At 34.6% G+C, this 15,650-nt stretch overlaps 1 protein-coding gene across 1 annotated transcript; it reads left to right on the top strand.

The window, feature by feature from the left end:
- The first annotated feature begins 8,636 nt into the window (after positions 1-8,636).
- LOC111371683 (pentatricopeptide repeat-containing protein At4g14820) lies at positions 8,637-11,576 on the top strand. The gene is made up of 2 exons (XM_022993811.1): positions 8,637-9,414; positions 9,950-11,576. The coding sequence occupies exons 1-2, from the start codon at positions 8,711-8,713 to the stop codon at positions 11,541-11,543; spliced, it is 2,298 nt and encodes a 765-aa protein (XP_022849579.1). The 5' UTR covers positions 8,637-8,710; the 3' UTR covers positions 11,544-11,576.
- The last annotated feature ends 4,074 nt before the right edge of the window (positions 11,577-15,650 follow it).

The raw sequence follows: 15,650 nt of genomic DNA on the forward strand, positions 1-15,650 counted from the left end.
AGAAAATTGGATCTATTTTTGAACCCTTCATGTATCAGTTTCCTATCATACTACCATGGCCCCATCATACATAAGAATCACGTTGCACATCACCTCACTATACTTCCCAATAGTATAGCTCACCAAGACTTGCTTATTAGGCAACCTATAGAGTTTAGGACGTTTCAACTTCCCCATCCATAATCATACTATATACCTTGCAATACATGACAACTAGTATGAAAGATGTTCTCCCTTTCCCGCTCCATGTCATCTACCTAAATTCGTAACAAGTGTTTCACCTATCGCTAGTACTATATTTTTTGACCATCACTAGCCTCTTTCAATTCTGGCATTTTGTCACTATCACTCACCACTTTCTATTATCAAGCAAGATCATCCGTGAACCCCAGTATCTAAAACACTTGATATCCCTATTTCGAGACAGTTGGGAATCTGCCTAGGGTTATACTTTTCTAGCTACTTCCTCTTTTCCCCTTGATGGTTCGATCTTAACCTTTGAAATAGCCCCATAATTTCTATTACTATCTTATTTTGGCTTCCAAGTAGGATTAGAACCCAAAGAACCTGAAAAATATATATCTAGTCATTTTCTTTTTAAATTGCCTCTCTTCCTGCAAAGCCACATGTAATTAGGGATGATTCTTGAGCTCATCCGAGCCCCGAGCCCATTAAAATTTTAAAAAAGATTGAAGGGGGAACTAAATCTGCTGCCTATAGGTAACTAAAATGCCTTAACAGAAAGCTTTATAGTTGTCGGTTGCTGCCTGTTGGTAGCTCAATTGGCAGCTTAGAGGGAAAAAAATACATTAAAAATTGAGTTGGCTCGACTAGGTAAGGCTAGAGCCGAAAGCTAGGGTCAAGCCTTAATTTTTTGGTCGAGCTTTTGCTCAACTCAGCTCAGGCCAAAAAAAGCCCACTTTCAAGAAACTCGAGCCGAAAGTTTCGACTTGACTCGTTGACACCCCTACATGTATGTCCTCCAACTATAAATAATATTTCAATTTCACTGCATTGGCTATCTCCTTATTCAAGCCATTCAAAAATCGGTGGCTTTTCGATCCTCCTCAACTTTCACCATAATCATATCTATCTCCATCTTTTTACAGTAATCTCCCACAATCTTGGAACCTTAGTTAAGGCCCTACAGTTTTTGATAAAATCTATGTAATCTCTTCCTCATGATAGTCTTTTAACTTACCCCATGTTTCAATAGGCCTCTCATGATTCCTCCTTCTACTTGTTGCTAATTGATGCCACCATGTGATTGCATACACTACAACCGCTTGTTTCACATTTGTCTCCTCCAAAAAGTTATGGCAATCAAAGATCAACTCTACATTCTTTTCCTATTCTAAAATACCTCTAGATCGTTTCTACCTTGGAATGAAAGAACTTTCATCTTAATACTACCCAAATTTTGATGAACCTTATCTCCACCAAAGTCTCTAGAATCTCCTCTAAGCCCCCTTTCATGCGTATCTCCTCTATTTTTCATCTTACCCACTTTGGCCTTCTATAATTGATCATCCCTCATTCTCATCAATAAATTCAACTTTAGTATCATGCATATCTTGCCTCCTAACATTAGGAAATCCTCTAGGTTTTCTCTTTGTAAGTTTGCAATTATCGTATCCTGTCTATCCATTCTATCTCTAATTTCTTCAAATACCACATTCACCCACTCGAATCATTGTTGCATGGCATTCATCATGAAGGCTTGATTGTTTCTCTCTCTTGATATTGATTCTTCTTTATCAGATATCCTAATAACTAGAATCTATATGCCTCGAGTGTTTGCACTCGTGTTTTACTTAACTTGGCCTTTTCCCCTAATAATCTCACCACTCTTGCCCTTTTTTCCCTTCCTCTCTCAATGCTTTCTTTCAAGTTCCTAAGGAATGAAGTAACCTAAATAATTTTTTTTGCTCTTATAAGGTTTAAACTACAAGAACAAGGAATTGAAAAAGGATAATGACTTGAGAAAAAAGGACCCAAAAAGCTAAATCCTAATTTGAAGTTTGACCCAGTAATTTATTGAATCACGGAACCAAAGTCATAAAGGAACTTGACATCTTAATCACAAAAATCATGAACCTTGCTATAAGGCTATTGGATGCCACAAAAGATGAAATCTTTGATAAGTACACAATTTAGTACAATGAAGAAAGAAGAAAGCAACCTTTATTTGATTTAATCTCTTAATAATGTGTTGTTGTTACTATGAAAATAATAAGCCCTATATATAGAGAACTCCTAAAAAACCCTAAACAAATCAGAAATAGTCTAAAAATTACTAAAACAAAAGAGTTCTAACGAAATTAAATAGCTGAGAAATGCATTCATATTTTATACTATGTGGCCGCGTAGCACACTTAGGTGTTAGTTCTTGGTAGGATTCTTTTTTACTCTAGAAGGTTTTCAATGTTGAATGTGATCGCATGATTGTAAAGCCTATGAGACCGCATGGTTCGTCGGAATCTCCTTTCATCCTTTGCTTGAATTAAATGCACCCATCTTGGTTTTTCTTCCATGCCCAACATGAAACTTGATATTTTGCTCATTGTACTCGAACTCTTGGCCCATATAGCTTGAACAATTTATCCCATGGCTTCGTTGATCTCGCGATCTTGTAATTGTTCACTCTTCCATGACTAACAGATCCTTGCTAGCTTTCGCCCCTTGGTTCTCATCACTAAATGTTCCAGGAGTGAACTATTAGTGTAATAACCTATGGCCTAATTTTATTTATTTAAGTTTGGCCCCATTATAAAAAAAAATAGACACGACTAATAATTTAGTTCGATCAATTACATGGAAGTTCATAATGTGAACAATTTAGTTCCATCTCGAATATTGAACTACAGGCTAATTTGAGGAAGTATTGAAAGGTATTTGGAGGGTTTATTTGAGGAAGTTTTGTAGAACCTTGAATAGCTTTTTTAAAGTTTCGGTTGTTCTGAATTGAGTTTATCCAGGTTTGGTTTCTTAAATACCAGGGTTGAAAGCTTCTTCTACATTTTTGGAGGATGATCCTTGAAAATAATCATCAATTGAAAATAACGATGTTGAGTATTATTGCTTTTCTTTTGAGAAGGAACTTCAGAGGAAGCCATTGAAGAATTTTATTTATTTATTTATTTTGAATTTTTTCCCTCTTTTTCTTCTACTATATTTGACCAATTTATTCACTCTTTTCTTTTAATTTTGAATTCTTACAACTCTCCTTTTTTCTGTATGAACTCTCTTGTAAGGAAATATGTAAGAACGTTTGATTTACCTTTGTATATATATTATTTCAAAATTAAGACAGGATAAAATAACCTGTCATCTTGCAAAGATTTGTTTTGAAGCAAGATTTTTCACTTTTTTTTTTTGGAAAACATCTTCGGACTCTTTACAATCAGTTTTCAAAATAAATTTTTTATTAATAAGATCATCTTGAAATTTTGAAATACAAAGCACAATAAGTAAAATCTCTTTTTTGATAGTGGAATAATTCTTTTGAGGGCCAGTCCAAACTCCACTGTGGAATCTAACCAACTGTTCTTGAGATAACTTTAGTGGGATTTGTTTTAACACACCACCGAATCCTATGTTGGAGGCATCCGTCTCAATAATAATTGAAGCAGTAGGGTCAAGGATTGAAAGACATGGAATATTTTTGAGTAGCTTTTTGATTTTTTGGACCGCATGCGTACACTCATGATTCCATGGGTCAGGATTATTTTGTAATCTTTTCAATAATGGGGCGCAGATTTGACGTATATCTTTGACAAAATCAGCAACATAATTGACACAACCTAAAAAGCGTTGCAAACTTGTTTTTTCAATAATTTCATCTGAGAATTTATCAGTGAAATCAAGACTTCTTTGAATTGGTGTAATTGTGAAATTTTGAATAAAATGACCAAGAAAACGAATTTTTGTTTAAAATAAAACGATCTTTTTAGCAAAAACTGCTAAACCATTTTTCTTGATAACATGAATGAATGTATGAATATGTTTAAAATGTTGTTCAATATTTTTTGAAAAAATAAGAACATCATCAACATAAACAATAATGAAATTTGAATAAGGATTAAATATATCATTCATAATTTTTTGAAATTCTGAAGGAGCATTTTTGAGACCGAATGACATAACATTCCATTCGTATTGTCCAAAGGGAACATTGAAGGCAGTCTTGTATCTATCTTCTTCCTTAATTTGAATTTGCCAGAATCCTGACTTCATATCAAATTTTGAGAAGATGATAGCTTTACAAAGACGATTCAAAAGATCTTTCTTTTAAGGAAGGGGATAACGGATCCATTGAAGAGCAGTATTAAGTGGTTTGTAATTGATAACGAGACGAGGGACTCCTCATTTGATTTCTGCAGAATTATTGACATAGAAAGCTAAACAGCTCCAAGGAGATTTACTTGGTCGGATTAAACCTTTTTCGAGTAAATCATTGATTTCTTTGATATAAAAATTGTTGACTTGAACTCTTGGCTTGGACAAGTAATCCCATGGTCTTTTGATCTTCTTCGCTTGCGATCTCATCAATTAATGGATTGGCTAGCCTTCTTCCCATGGTTCTCATCATTTCTCTGCACTTCGAAAGGATTCATCCTCGAATCTCTACCTGTATCAAATATAAAAAATTAAAAAATATTGAAAGTAGCAGATATATTATTCTCACTAGGAAAATCAAATTTATAGGCAATGCCATTGATCTTTTCAAGTACTTGAGATGTATAGTGTTCATTCTTCTTCTCAATTTGAAGTCGAACTTTCAAATGGATTGATCTTACAAATCAGCATTATTCGTTCTATCTAGAACCTTTTTATCAACAGATGAACGAAATAAATTCAACGGACTTAGTATATTATGACAAGGAATGAAGTGTGACATCTTAAATCTATCTACTACCATAAATATGAAATCTCTACCCAATTTAGTTTTAGGCAATTTCAACACGAAGTCCATAGATATATTAACCTAGTGTTCATTAGAAACAGGTATATACAAACATTGTGATAAAACTTTAGACTTAGCCTATTCTGTCTGTACAAACATTGTGATAAAACTTTAGACTTAGCCTATTCTATCTGTACAGGTAGAGAATTGTGGTCACACTATTTATAGTGATGCTTCCAAAAATGGTTGAGGTTGCGTCCTTATGCAACAAGGAAGGGTGATCACATGTGCCTCTCATCAATCAAAGCCATATGAGAAAAATTATCAAACTCACAACCTAGAGTTAGCAACAATTGTTTTTGCTCTCAAAATATGGAGACACTATCTCTATGGTGAACCCTGTGAAATATTCACAGATTATAAGAGCCTTAAGTATTTTTTTTACACAAAAGGAACTCAACATGAGGCAAAGAAGATGACTAGAATTGGTGAAAGATTACGATTGTACAATTCAATATCATCCGGGGAAAGCCAATGTTGTGGCTGATGCCTTAAGCCGAAAAGGAAATTTCAAAGAATCAAGATCGAAAGAATTGGAAAAGGAAATACAAAATTTCAACCTTGAAATTTTGGACTCAAAGGGTGCCAAACTAATGGCAATAATTCTTTAGCCAAGCTTGAGAGATCAGATTAAAGCTAAATAATAAGAAGATGCCATAGTCAAGATAATTCTCCACAATGGCCTTTAATTCACCCAATGTTGATAGGCCTATCATGATTTCTCCTCCTGCTTTTCACTAGTTGATCCCACCAAATGATTGCATAATCGTAAATTCTACAACTGCTAATTTTACCCTTTTCTTTTCAAAGCAGCCACGGCAATCAAAAATTGACTCAAACTTCTTTTCCACCCCAAATACACCTCTAGATCATTTCTACCTTGGAATGAAGTAATTTTTATCGTAATGCTACCCAAATTTCGATCAACCCTATCTCTACCAAAGTCTCTAGGATCTCTCTTGGGCCCCCTTTCATGCCTATTTCCGCTATTTCTCATCCCACCCACTTTGGTTGTTGATAATTGATCATCCTCATTCTTGCTAGTTGCTACCCAACTCATTCTCATCATCAAATTCAACTTTAGGACCATGCCAACCTTGCCTCCTAAAATTAGGAGCTCCTCTAGGATATCCCCCTTTGTATGTTTGTATTATCTTGTCGATCCATTCTATCTCTAGTTTCTCCAACTACTACATTCATCCCCTTGAGCTGCAGTTGCATGGTTTTAAACATAATGTCATGATTGTTTCCTTCTCGAGATATTGATTCTTCTTTATAGACATCTTAATAACTAGAATTTATATGCCTCATGTGTTCGCATTTGTGCTTCACTTCATTTGGTTTTTTCACCCTAATTATCTTATTACTCTTCCCTAAACCCTTAATGCTTTCTTGTAAAGTGCGTCAAGAAACTAATACGATCTCAATCAGAAGAATTCACCCATTGTGAAGGTCAAATAAAGGACTGAAGAAGGAAATTGACTTGAGGAACACTCAAGAAAAGATGGAATGGAAAATTGAATGGGAATGCCAAGAAGAAATTCAAGAAATTATGTCTAGAATTTGATTCTCGCCTTTTACAACAATATCGACTCCAAGGGATAGTTTGGAGGTTGAATCAAATTCTTGAATGAATATAATTTTCAAGAAAATGGTTCTCGAAATCAAATTGGACACCTTTTGTCTCGAATATTTGATTTTCTTGTTGTTGAAGCATTTTTTCCTAAATGCTGATTTTTCTTTAAATTTTCAAATTTTTTTCACACTAAATATTCGGAAATTAAACCAAAAGGCCAAAATGGAAAAAGAAATTACTTAAGTAAAATCTAATGCACAAACACTTGAATATTTTTGGTGTTTTTATTGGATTGAAAGACTCAAGAACATGATGAATAACAATGTGGAAGGTAAAAGATATAACTTTGATTTTAGAGCCAAAGTTTTGATACCAACTGATGTGAACCCACGTAGCAATAGTAGCTTTGAAACTCAAACAAGATTGAATACAACCCCAAGAAAGCTAAAATTCCAATTTGAAGCTTGACCTATTAATTTATTGACCAAAGTTATAAAGAAACTCGAACCCTTAAGTACAAAAATTATGAATCTTGCTATGAAATTGTTGAATGCCAAAACGATGAAATCCTTGCTAAGTTTGAAATTGAGTTCAATGAAGAACAAGAAGAGAGCAACTTTGCGTCGATTTAATCTCTCAATAATGAATTAATTTACAATGAAAGAATGGGGCCATACATATCAGCAATTCATAATAACCCTAATTAAAACGTAAAACATCAAGAAAATATCAAACAAATAGAGTCTTAAATGAAAAAGGAAAAATTAAACCAACAGGACGCGTCGTCAATTAATTTGGTTATGGGTTAAAATTTCGCCTAAGCGCGCGCATTACTTTCCAACTACACTTCAAGCTTCGTTTATTCAAACTTAGCTTGAACTAATTTCACTAAGGTTGGTTCTTCTTTCATCCCATCTTGAAACTTTGTGTATTGCTTGTTGCACTCGAACTCTTGGCCCATGTATCTTGGACAAGTAATCCCATGGCTTCCTTGATCTTCTTTACTCGCGTTCTCGTCATTGTCCTTCTTTCCACTATCAATGGATGGGGCCAGCCTTTGTCCCACGGTTCTCATCATCAATCCATGAGAAAGTTTGAAACTCAAAACTTGAGCTCGATTCAAGTAAAAATGATTTGAACTTTTTTTATCTGAACCGAGTTGAGCTTTTGCTTAACCCGAACTTTTGACTCGAGCCTTAGAGCGTCGAGTTGAGCCAACTTTTTTTTTTTCCTTTCGAAATAGCTGCCTTAAAAGGCATCTATTGCTGCCTACTATTGCAGGCAGCTACTGCTGCCTGTTAAGGCAATTGTATGTGTTGACTCAACAAGGCTACAACATCAACCTCCTTAAGGGGAAACTGCCTTGTTAAGGCAGCTATATAGGATACTCTATCAACTACCTGTTCATTTTTTACACAGTAATTTGTTTTTTATATAAAATTTTGCAATTTTTTTTAATTTTCTTTTTAGGCTCGCTTGTTACGGGGTCGAGCCAATGTCCCAAAATGGGGGCTCGACCCAAGCCTGGAACCAAGTCATGAGCTGGGTCCTGTCGACTTGAGCTTTTCCCCAGCCAAGCCACGAGCCATCCGAACAGACGAGCTAAATTGACACCCCATTACGCATCTAAGATAGCTCATCATACCAATTTATAATTTCTAAGGGTCCGTTTGATAGCATTAAATTTCATGAAAAAGTCACATTCGAGAAATTCATTTTCTACTTTGGTTATTTGATATGAAAGTGGAAATGGAGTTTAAATTCTGTGGTACAAACATCTAGCCCTTGTTTGAGCTCCATTATTACCATCAAAATACATTCTTTACAGTGATTAGATCTTATTTCAACACACATTTTTCTTTAAAATAATATTACAAATAAATTTAAAATTTTTCTTTATTTTTTAATCACATTTTTCATCAATACAGTATTCAAAAATGTATTTTTTGACAAGAATATAGCTCAAACAAGGACTTAAAACATATTTTTAGCCAAGTGAGTGAAAATCGAATTCCTATAATTTTGATAATTTTTTCTTTTCCAATTTATATGGAATTGATTGGCCTTTTGACCTTAACTATGTTTTCAGATTTTTCAGTTTTTCTTGGTACTCCACCGATCCAACGTTTCCCTCCATTTCTCCCATCAAACAAACCTTTCCACTCTCCATGGCCACTTTCACCCTCCCCCACCGGCACCCCATTTCGCCATTCCCCAACATCACTACCTTTCCCCCAATCAGGCTTAATAGACCCAATATCCGCGTTCCTCACACAAATGCCATAGGTGGCGCGCAACAAGATAGACATACAGACACACCCCCACTGCACAAAACTGCCCCCCTCCCCCACCACCACAAATACCCCCATCTCATTTCCGCCGCCGTGTCCCTCCACCAACTCAAACAAATCCATGCCCACCTCCTTAAACTTCACCTCCTCCACAACCACCTTTTCCAACTCCTCCTTTCTTCCATTTCCTTCTCTTCTTCCACTTCATACGCCTTCAATATCTTATCCTCCCTGAATTATATCCCTCCTACGCAACTCTCCAACAAGCTTCTTAAGCACGTCACGCGCTCAATCAATCCGCACAGTACACTTATATTTTTTCAGAAAATGCGAGAAAAGGGCTTCCAAATTGACAGGTTTACCTTCCCTACATTGCTGAAGACAGCATCAAAAGGTGGGGTGCATTATGAAGGAAAAATGATGCATGGGTTGGCCTCGAAACTTGGGTTTGATTCGGACCCATTTGTGGAGACTGCTTTGGTAGGATTTTATGTATCCTGTGGACAAATTTCTGAGGCCCGTTTGGTGTTTGATAAAATGTCTTATAAAGATGTTGTGACTTGGAATATTATAATTGATGGGTAAGGATTTCTTAATCATTATCGGTACTTACTAGACATAACAGAAAGTTTGATCATGATGCTATTAAGTTTTGAGTGAACTTGCTTTCGGCTTAAATCATAATTAGTGTTTTTTTAGGAATGTTCTATATTTGATTTTTAAAACCTCATGATCTCATTAATGTCTTGTTGCTAATGAGTGAATATTAAATTTTATGTGCTTTATTGTAGTTTAGTTTGGAAGATGAATGCATTGTCATTATAGTTAAAGGTGTGAACTTTTGTACCTCAGGTTTTGGGTTTTAGAGTTTTTAAAATGCAACTCTTGCATGCTTCGGATTTTTCCACAATATAGTGTTTTTCAGGATATGTTTATCATAATTAGAGCATAAATGGAATCATTTACAGTCATACTATAATTTCATTTAGAGCATAAGTTTTTATTCTGATATTATGTTATTAAAAAGTGATGTATTAGTTGACCTACTGTTGGTTTTAGTTTTGATTGTTATATTGGATGTTTCCTGATAGGTGATTTTGTTTACATATGTATCAGTTATTGTCAAATTGGGCTTTTTGATGATGTCTTCACACTGGTGGAAGAGATGAAAAGCTCCAATGTGGAACCAGATGAGAGAGTTTTTACAGCTATTCTTTCGGCATGTGCTCGACTTAGAAATTTGGATGCAGGAAAATTGGTCCACGGGTTCATATCTGAGAATGACATTGTGAACAACTCTTATTTGCAGAGTGCTCTTATTAGTCTGTATTCACGTTGTGGTGCCATGGATGTCGCTCAGAGTCTGTATGAAACATTTACACAGAAGAATCTGGTGGTCTCAACTGCCATGGTCTCTGGATATTCGAAAATTGGCAATATAAAAGCTGCTCGCTCTATATTCGATCAAATGGTCAATAAGGACTTGGTCTCCTGGAGTGCAATGATCTCTGGTTATGCAGAGAGTGATAAGCCTCAAGATGCTCTTAATTTATTTCTTGAAATGAAGGAATCTGGAATTAAACCCGACCAAGTAACGATTTTGAGTGTCATATCAGCCTGCTCTCATCTTGGTGCTTTGGATCAAGCAAAACAGCTCCATATGTTTGTTGATGAGAATGGGTTTGGAAAAGCTTTGCCTGTGAATAATGCCCTTATTGATATGTATGCCAAGTGTGGAAGTCTTGAAGGAGCAAAAGATGTTTTTTTGGGGATGCATCGGAAAAATGTGATATCATGGACAAGCATGATCAATGCTTTTGCCATCCATGGAGATGTTGACAACGCACTGAACCTCTTTCAGCAGATGAAATGTGAAAATGTTGAACCCAACTGGGTTACATTTGTGGGTATTCTATATGCGTGTAGCCATGCAGGATTAGTTGAAGAAGGGCAAAAAACCTTTGCTTCAATGATGGATGAGTATGGCATCACACCAAAACTTGAACACTATGGTTGCATGGTGGACCTATATGGTCGTGCAAATTGTCTTAGAGATGCCCTAGTGTTGGTAGAGACTATGCCTATGGCACCAAATGTTATCATCTGGGGATCCTTGATGGCTGCTTGCCGGATACACAGTGAGTTGGAATTAGGAGAATTTGCTGCGAAACGTCTTCTTGAGTTAGATCCTGACCATGACGGGGCACTTGTCTTCTTATCAAACCTGTATGCTAGAGAAAGGAGATGGGAAAATGTTGGAGAGGTTAGAAAGTCTATGAAACACAAAGGGATATCAAAAGAACGAGGATGGAGTAAAATTGAAATGGATGACGGAGTTCATGAATTTTTGACCGCAGACACAACTCACAAACAAGCTGATGAAATTTATGCAAAGTTAAATGAGGTGGTTTATAAGTTGAAAGATGAGGGCTATGTCCCAGATACAAGCTGCGTTTTGGTTGATTTGGATGAAGATGAAAAGGAGGACTCGATTCTTTGGCATAGTGAGAAGTTAGCATTCTGTTATGCTCTAATAAGAGGGAAAAAAGGGTCCTGCATACGTATAATCAAGAACCTAAGGATCTGCGAAGACTGTCACAATTTTATGAAGCTGGCATCTAAGGCCTTCAATAGGAAAATTATTATAAGAGATAGGAGTAGATTTCACCACTGTAGAGATGGTTCATGTTCTTGTAAAGACTATTGGTGAAATTCAAGCAATTGTCAACAGATTTTTTGGCGATTCTGTGCTCTTAGCTCCTTGAAACGAATTTCTAAATGCGTTGCTTCAGTTTTATATAAAGTTTTGTGACAAAAACAAAACCACTGGAAATATTGAGCTGCTGCTCCTAAATACTGAAGAGGTCCCAATAAAAGACAGCAGAACGAACATTTAAAAACCAAGTATCAGAAGTTTCTCACCAGAAATGGTTACTGAATTCTCATCGAAATTTATAGAACGTTTTCCTATGTAGACTTTCTCATGTCAGGACTGGGGTTCTCCATCGTCAAACTGGCTTCCAAAAGCAGATTGTAGCCAGAATTTCTGCTTCATCTTCTCAAACTCTTGGTAGCCTAAATTTCAACAACTCTACAGCTGCTGGAAAAAGTCTTGGATTTTTTATTAGAAACCTCTGCCATAATCAAGGAATTTGTGTCAAGTTGCACTCCTGGCACCCTGTTTTCGTTGTATCCACCAAGTCACCAACCGTTGGGCTGCCGGATCAAGCAACTGGCTTCTATCATGGATTGTACAGCATACATCGCGAAGTCAGCAGCAGACCATCCTAAATTCATCCACAAATCATCTCTTTTGGCTTAAAACCAATTAATCTTCTTCTTCTTCTTCCTTTTTTTTTTTTTCAAATTAAAGAATTAGATGAATGTCCAATAAAATAAAAATATAAGAACAATATACACAGCTAACATGAATATATAGAGCACATCGATCAGAATTTTCACATGACTGATTTCCCGTACATATTCGTGAGAGCTGCAATTTGACACCTCTTTATTAACCAAATAATGTAGCCCTCAAGTCCTTCAAAACCAATGATTCCTCAACCAAGTTCTTGGAAAAATCTCGAGACAGTTTGTGTTTCAAAACCCCTGAAACCACCATCCAGGAAATCCTATATTCTGCAGCAAAAACCATGATCAACCTCAAAACTAACGTCACCATGACAACCCCATATTCGAGTTCTCTCTTTCTTCTCTCCTGCTTCTTCTTCCCATTAAAACGCAATCTTGGAATCGGGGAAACAGCAATAGGCCTTATGAGAGGAGCCCTCGCTTTAGGTGTCGAAATATCAGCCTATGATGTGTTGAAAGAAACAGGGCTTCTGCCTTCTTGGAATCATTGACTGTAAGTATTATGCCCTAGGTCCAATCAACTTTGGACATAAATACTTTTATATGTAATTAATACAATTAAATGGTAGATTTATTATTTAATTAATAGACAATTAAATAAATAATAGAGTCCGTAGATTCAAATATTTGTAATTTGTTAATCACAATGAGTTGTGATTGTGAGATACAAATTACATTTGATTGAATCTTAAATCATCCGTGGTCGTAAGTAATAACGAGATACGGATATCGTTATTACGGATAGACCATCACGTGTGGCATTTCTTACTTGTGAAGTAAGTAGCTGATCTCACAAGCTAAAGTATGGTGACACTTAAATAAACACGTGGATGTTTTTGTTATAGAACAAAACATTGGAGACCCGTCGAGAGATTCCACATGGATAACTATCTGAGTGTCAGTGAAATAGAATAATTATTAAACTACTCGTCTTTGAATAAATAGAGGATTCATCATCATCCAACACAAAGTAATCTAGCTTAACATATTTCTAAAGATAGAACAACAATAAGAACAGAAAAGTATCACTCGAAATTAATTAATAAACGAAACAGATGTCATGGTTTTATTCTTGTTCCAGATCTTCAACCCTGAGTTTTGATTTTTCAAGTTCTTGATTTTTTTTATTCAACATACGTGCTAGTTTTTTTTATCCTCTCCAATGATTATTAAATTGGTTTCGTTTCTAAATAAATTTTATGTTATCAATGAATTTGAGAAGTGAGAGATCCCTTCAATTGTAGCCCATGTTTTGTATTTACAAGAGCCAAATTTAGGTCAAAATATGCCTCAGAATTAGGTTCCAAAAGAGTTTAAGTTGAAAAAGGAAAACCGAATCCCTTATGTTAGTTTACACCATGCCCACACATGCGTCACTTTGGGTTTTCAGTCTAGGGATATGGATAAAAGCAGGCTCGAGTGAGCATGGTACAAATCTTCACGTGTGCGTTCGCACGTAATTTCATTTATGAGCAACCATCAGTATTTTTCTCATATCTTTTTCTTTCGATATTTGATTGAGGTGATTCAAAGTGATTTGGAAAGGAAACTCAAAGATCTATTAATCTTCTAATGTATTATGTTCTAATTCGAAAGTTTATTATGTAAGAAATGGGTCTTAATCTGGGACTGAAAATTCAAAGCCTAATTAGAGTGTGGTTGAAAATTGATTTATGAAAATACTTTGACTATATTCCTATCATTTGACTTCAAATTGTATCTAATTGGTCATATCTGATCTTCAATCATCATTTTTTGTCTGAATCAAGTACTAAATGTTTTAACTTTGGTCCTTGAACTTTGAATTTTTCAATTTCGCCTGTGTTTCGTTCCTTTTTTTTTCCCCCAATTCAATCAATTTGTATCAAATTTTACTCAATGAATAAAATTAACACGTAACTAAACTATAATTCAAATAAGTGTACAAAATACACAAATCGAATACCCCAAAACTTGAACATTTATTTTTCCTAAAAATAACTATAACTTACTTATCAAACAAGCATGCAATGCTAATTACCTAAGTGTACAAAATACATTTATTAAATACACCAAAACTTGAACATTTATTATACTGTGCATCTTGTATTTTATGTACTAATACTATGCCTTTTGAGTTTCTTTTTGGGATATTCAATAAGTGTCATCATTGGGATTTTTCATACGGTAGCTTCACATCATGAAAGCTTTTTCTCTTTTTTTTTTTTTTTTTATATGATGATTAGTTCAATATCCTTCATTAAACACTCTAGTTTTTACCTAATTCTCATCTTATTGTCATTAGACAATTCACAAAAATAAAAAATAAAAAAAATTATATACATGGAATCCTAATTCATCTCAATATTTCTGGCAACAATTCAATCACTCCAAAACTATCCTAAAATTGATTTAAGCATGTATATTGAATTATTTACTTTTTTATTTAGCATCTAAGGTCCACTATTTCAATCTATTCAAAATTTGAATCAACTTATTCCATTTTAATGTAAAACCATAAATTTCACATGAATAAGCAAAAATTAGTCTAAACATGCAACTTATTCATAATACAAAAAGTAAACATAATCTCAAATATATAAATCATTGTCCATAAGGTTAACTAACCTACGCAAGCAAGGAAATAAAAGAATAACATTTTGAATTTTTTATATATATAATAAATTAGTGAAATTTCATACAATCTCATAACAGAAATGAAAAATTCAATGTTTTTTTCCATCCCAAATTTAAATCAGACATTGCCATCAATGTCTCAAATTCTAATCAAGTAAAAGAAAAAAGAGCAAGCAGGGAATAAAAGACTCCTCTAATTTTTGTCTAATAGTGGAAACTAATTTGAAATGAAATTGTTGGATTTCGATATTCACTTGACTACTTTCTTTCCCTTGTCCATTGTTGGTATGCGTATTTTTAACTATCATGTACCTACAAATAAAGAAAAATCAATAATAATATGGCACGATTCATATTACACAAACACAACTTATAGAGCAATACGGGGATGAAGATACCCTAAACTACTAAAAAAAAAAAAAAAAATACTACCTAATATATTATCTGAAATGCATAATAAATAAAAGGGAAGAAAACTGAGTTGTCTCCAATAAGCATTGTTTTATTGTTATTAACTTGACTTTGGCAATCTACATCATGGAATTCTAATTAAAAAATAAAAAATAAAAAAAAATCCTTTTGATGTCTTGTTCGTTTTGCTTCTTTTGACTAGTTTTCGTTGATTATCCAAATCTTAGCGTTGCCTCTTTCAATCGGATATTACTTGCACATTTGATTCAAAATCTGTATAGACTTTTACCTCTTTGTGCTTAATCACGACTTCAATTATTGGGCAATCGATGAAGTCAAAAGAATGTGTGTTAATTTCATCTTCATTAATTGATGCTTCTTTGCCTGGTTCATTTTTAATTAATTTGTCATCATCTTT

This window comes from Olea europaea, chromosome 22 (assembly GCF_002742605.1).
Source record: "Olea europaea var. sylvestris chromosome 22, O_europaea_v1, whole genome shotgun sequence".
Lineage (NCBI taxonomy): Eukaryota > Viridiplantae > Streptophyta > Magnoliopsida > Lamiales > Oleaceae > Olea > Olea europaea.

Excerpts from the sequence above, each read along its gene's own strand:
- LOC111371683 (XM_022993811.1), top strand. The coding sequence starts at position 8,711 with ATGGCCACTTTCACCCTCCCCCACCGGCACCCCATTTCGCCATTCCCC. Across the intron at positions 9,415-9,949 it reads TGGAATATTATAATTGATGG|TTATTGTCAAATTGGGCTTT; the intron begins GTAAGGATTTCT and ends CATATGTATCAG.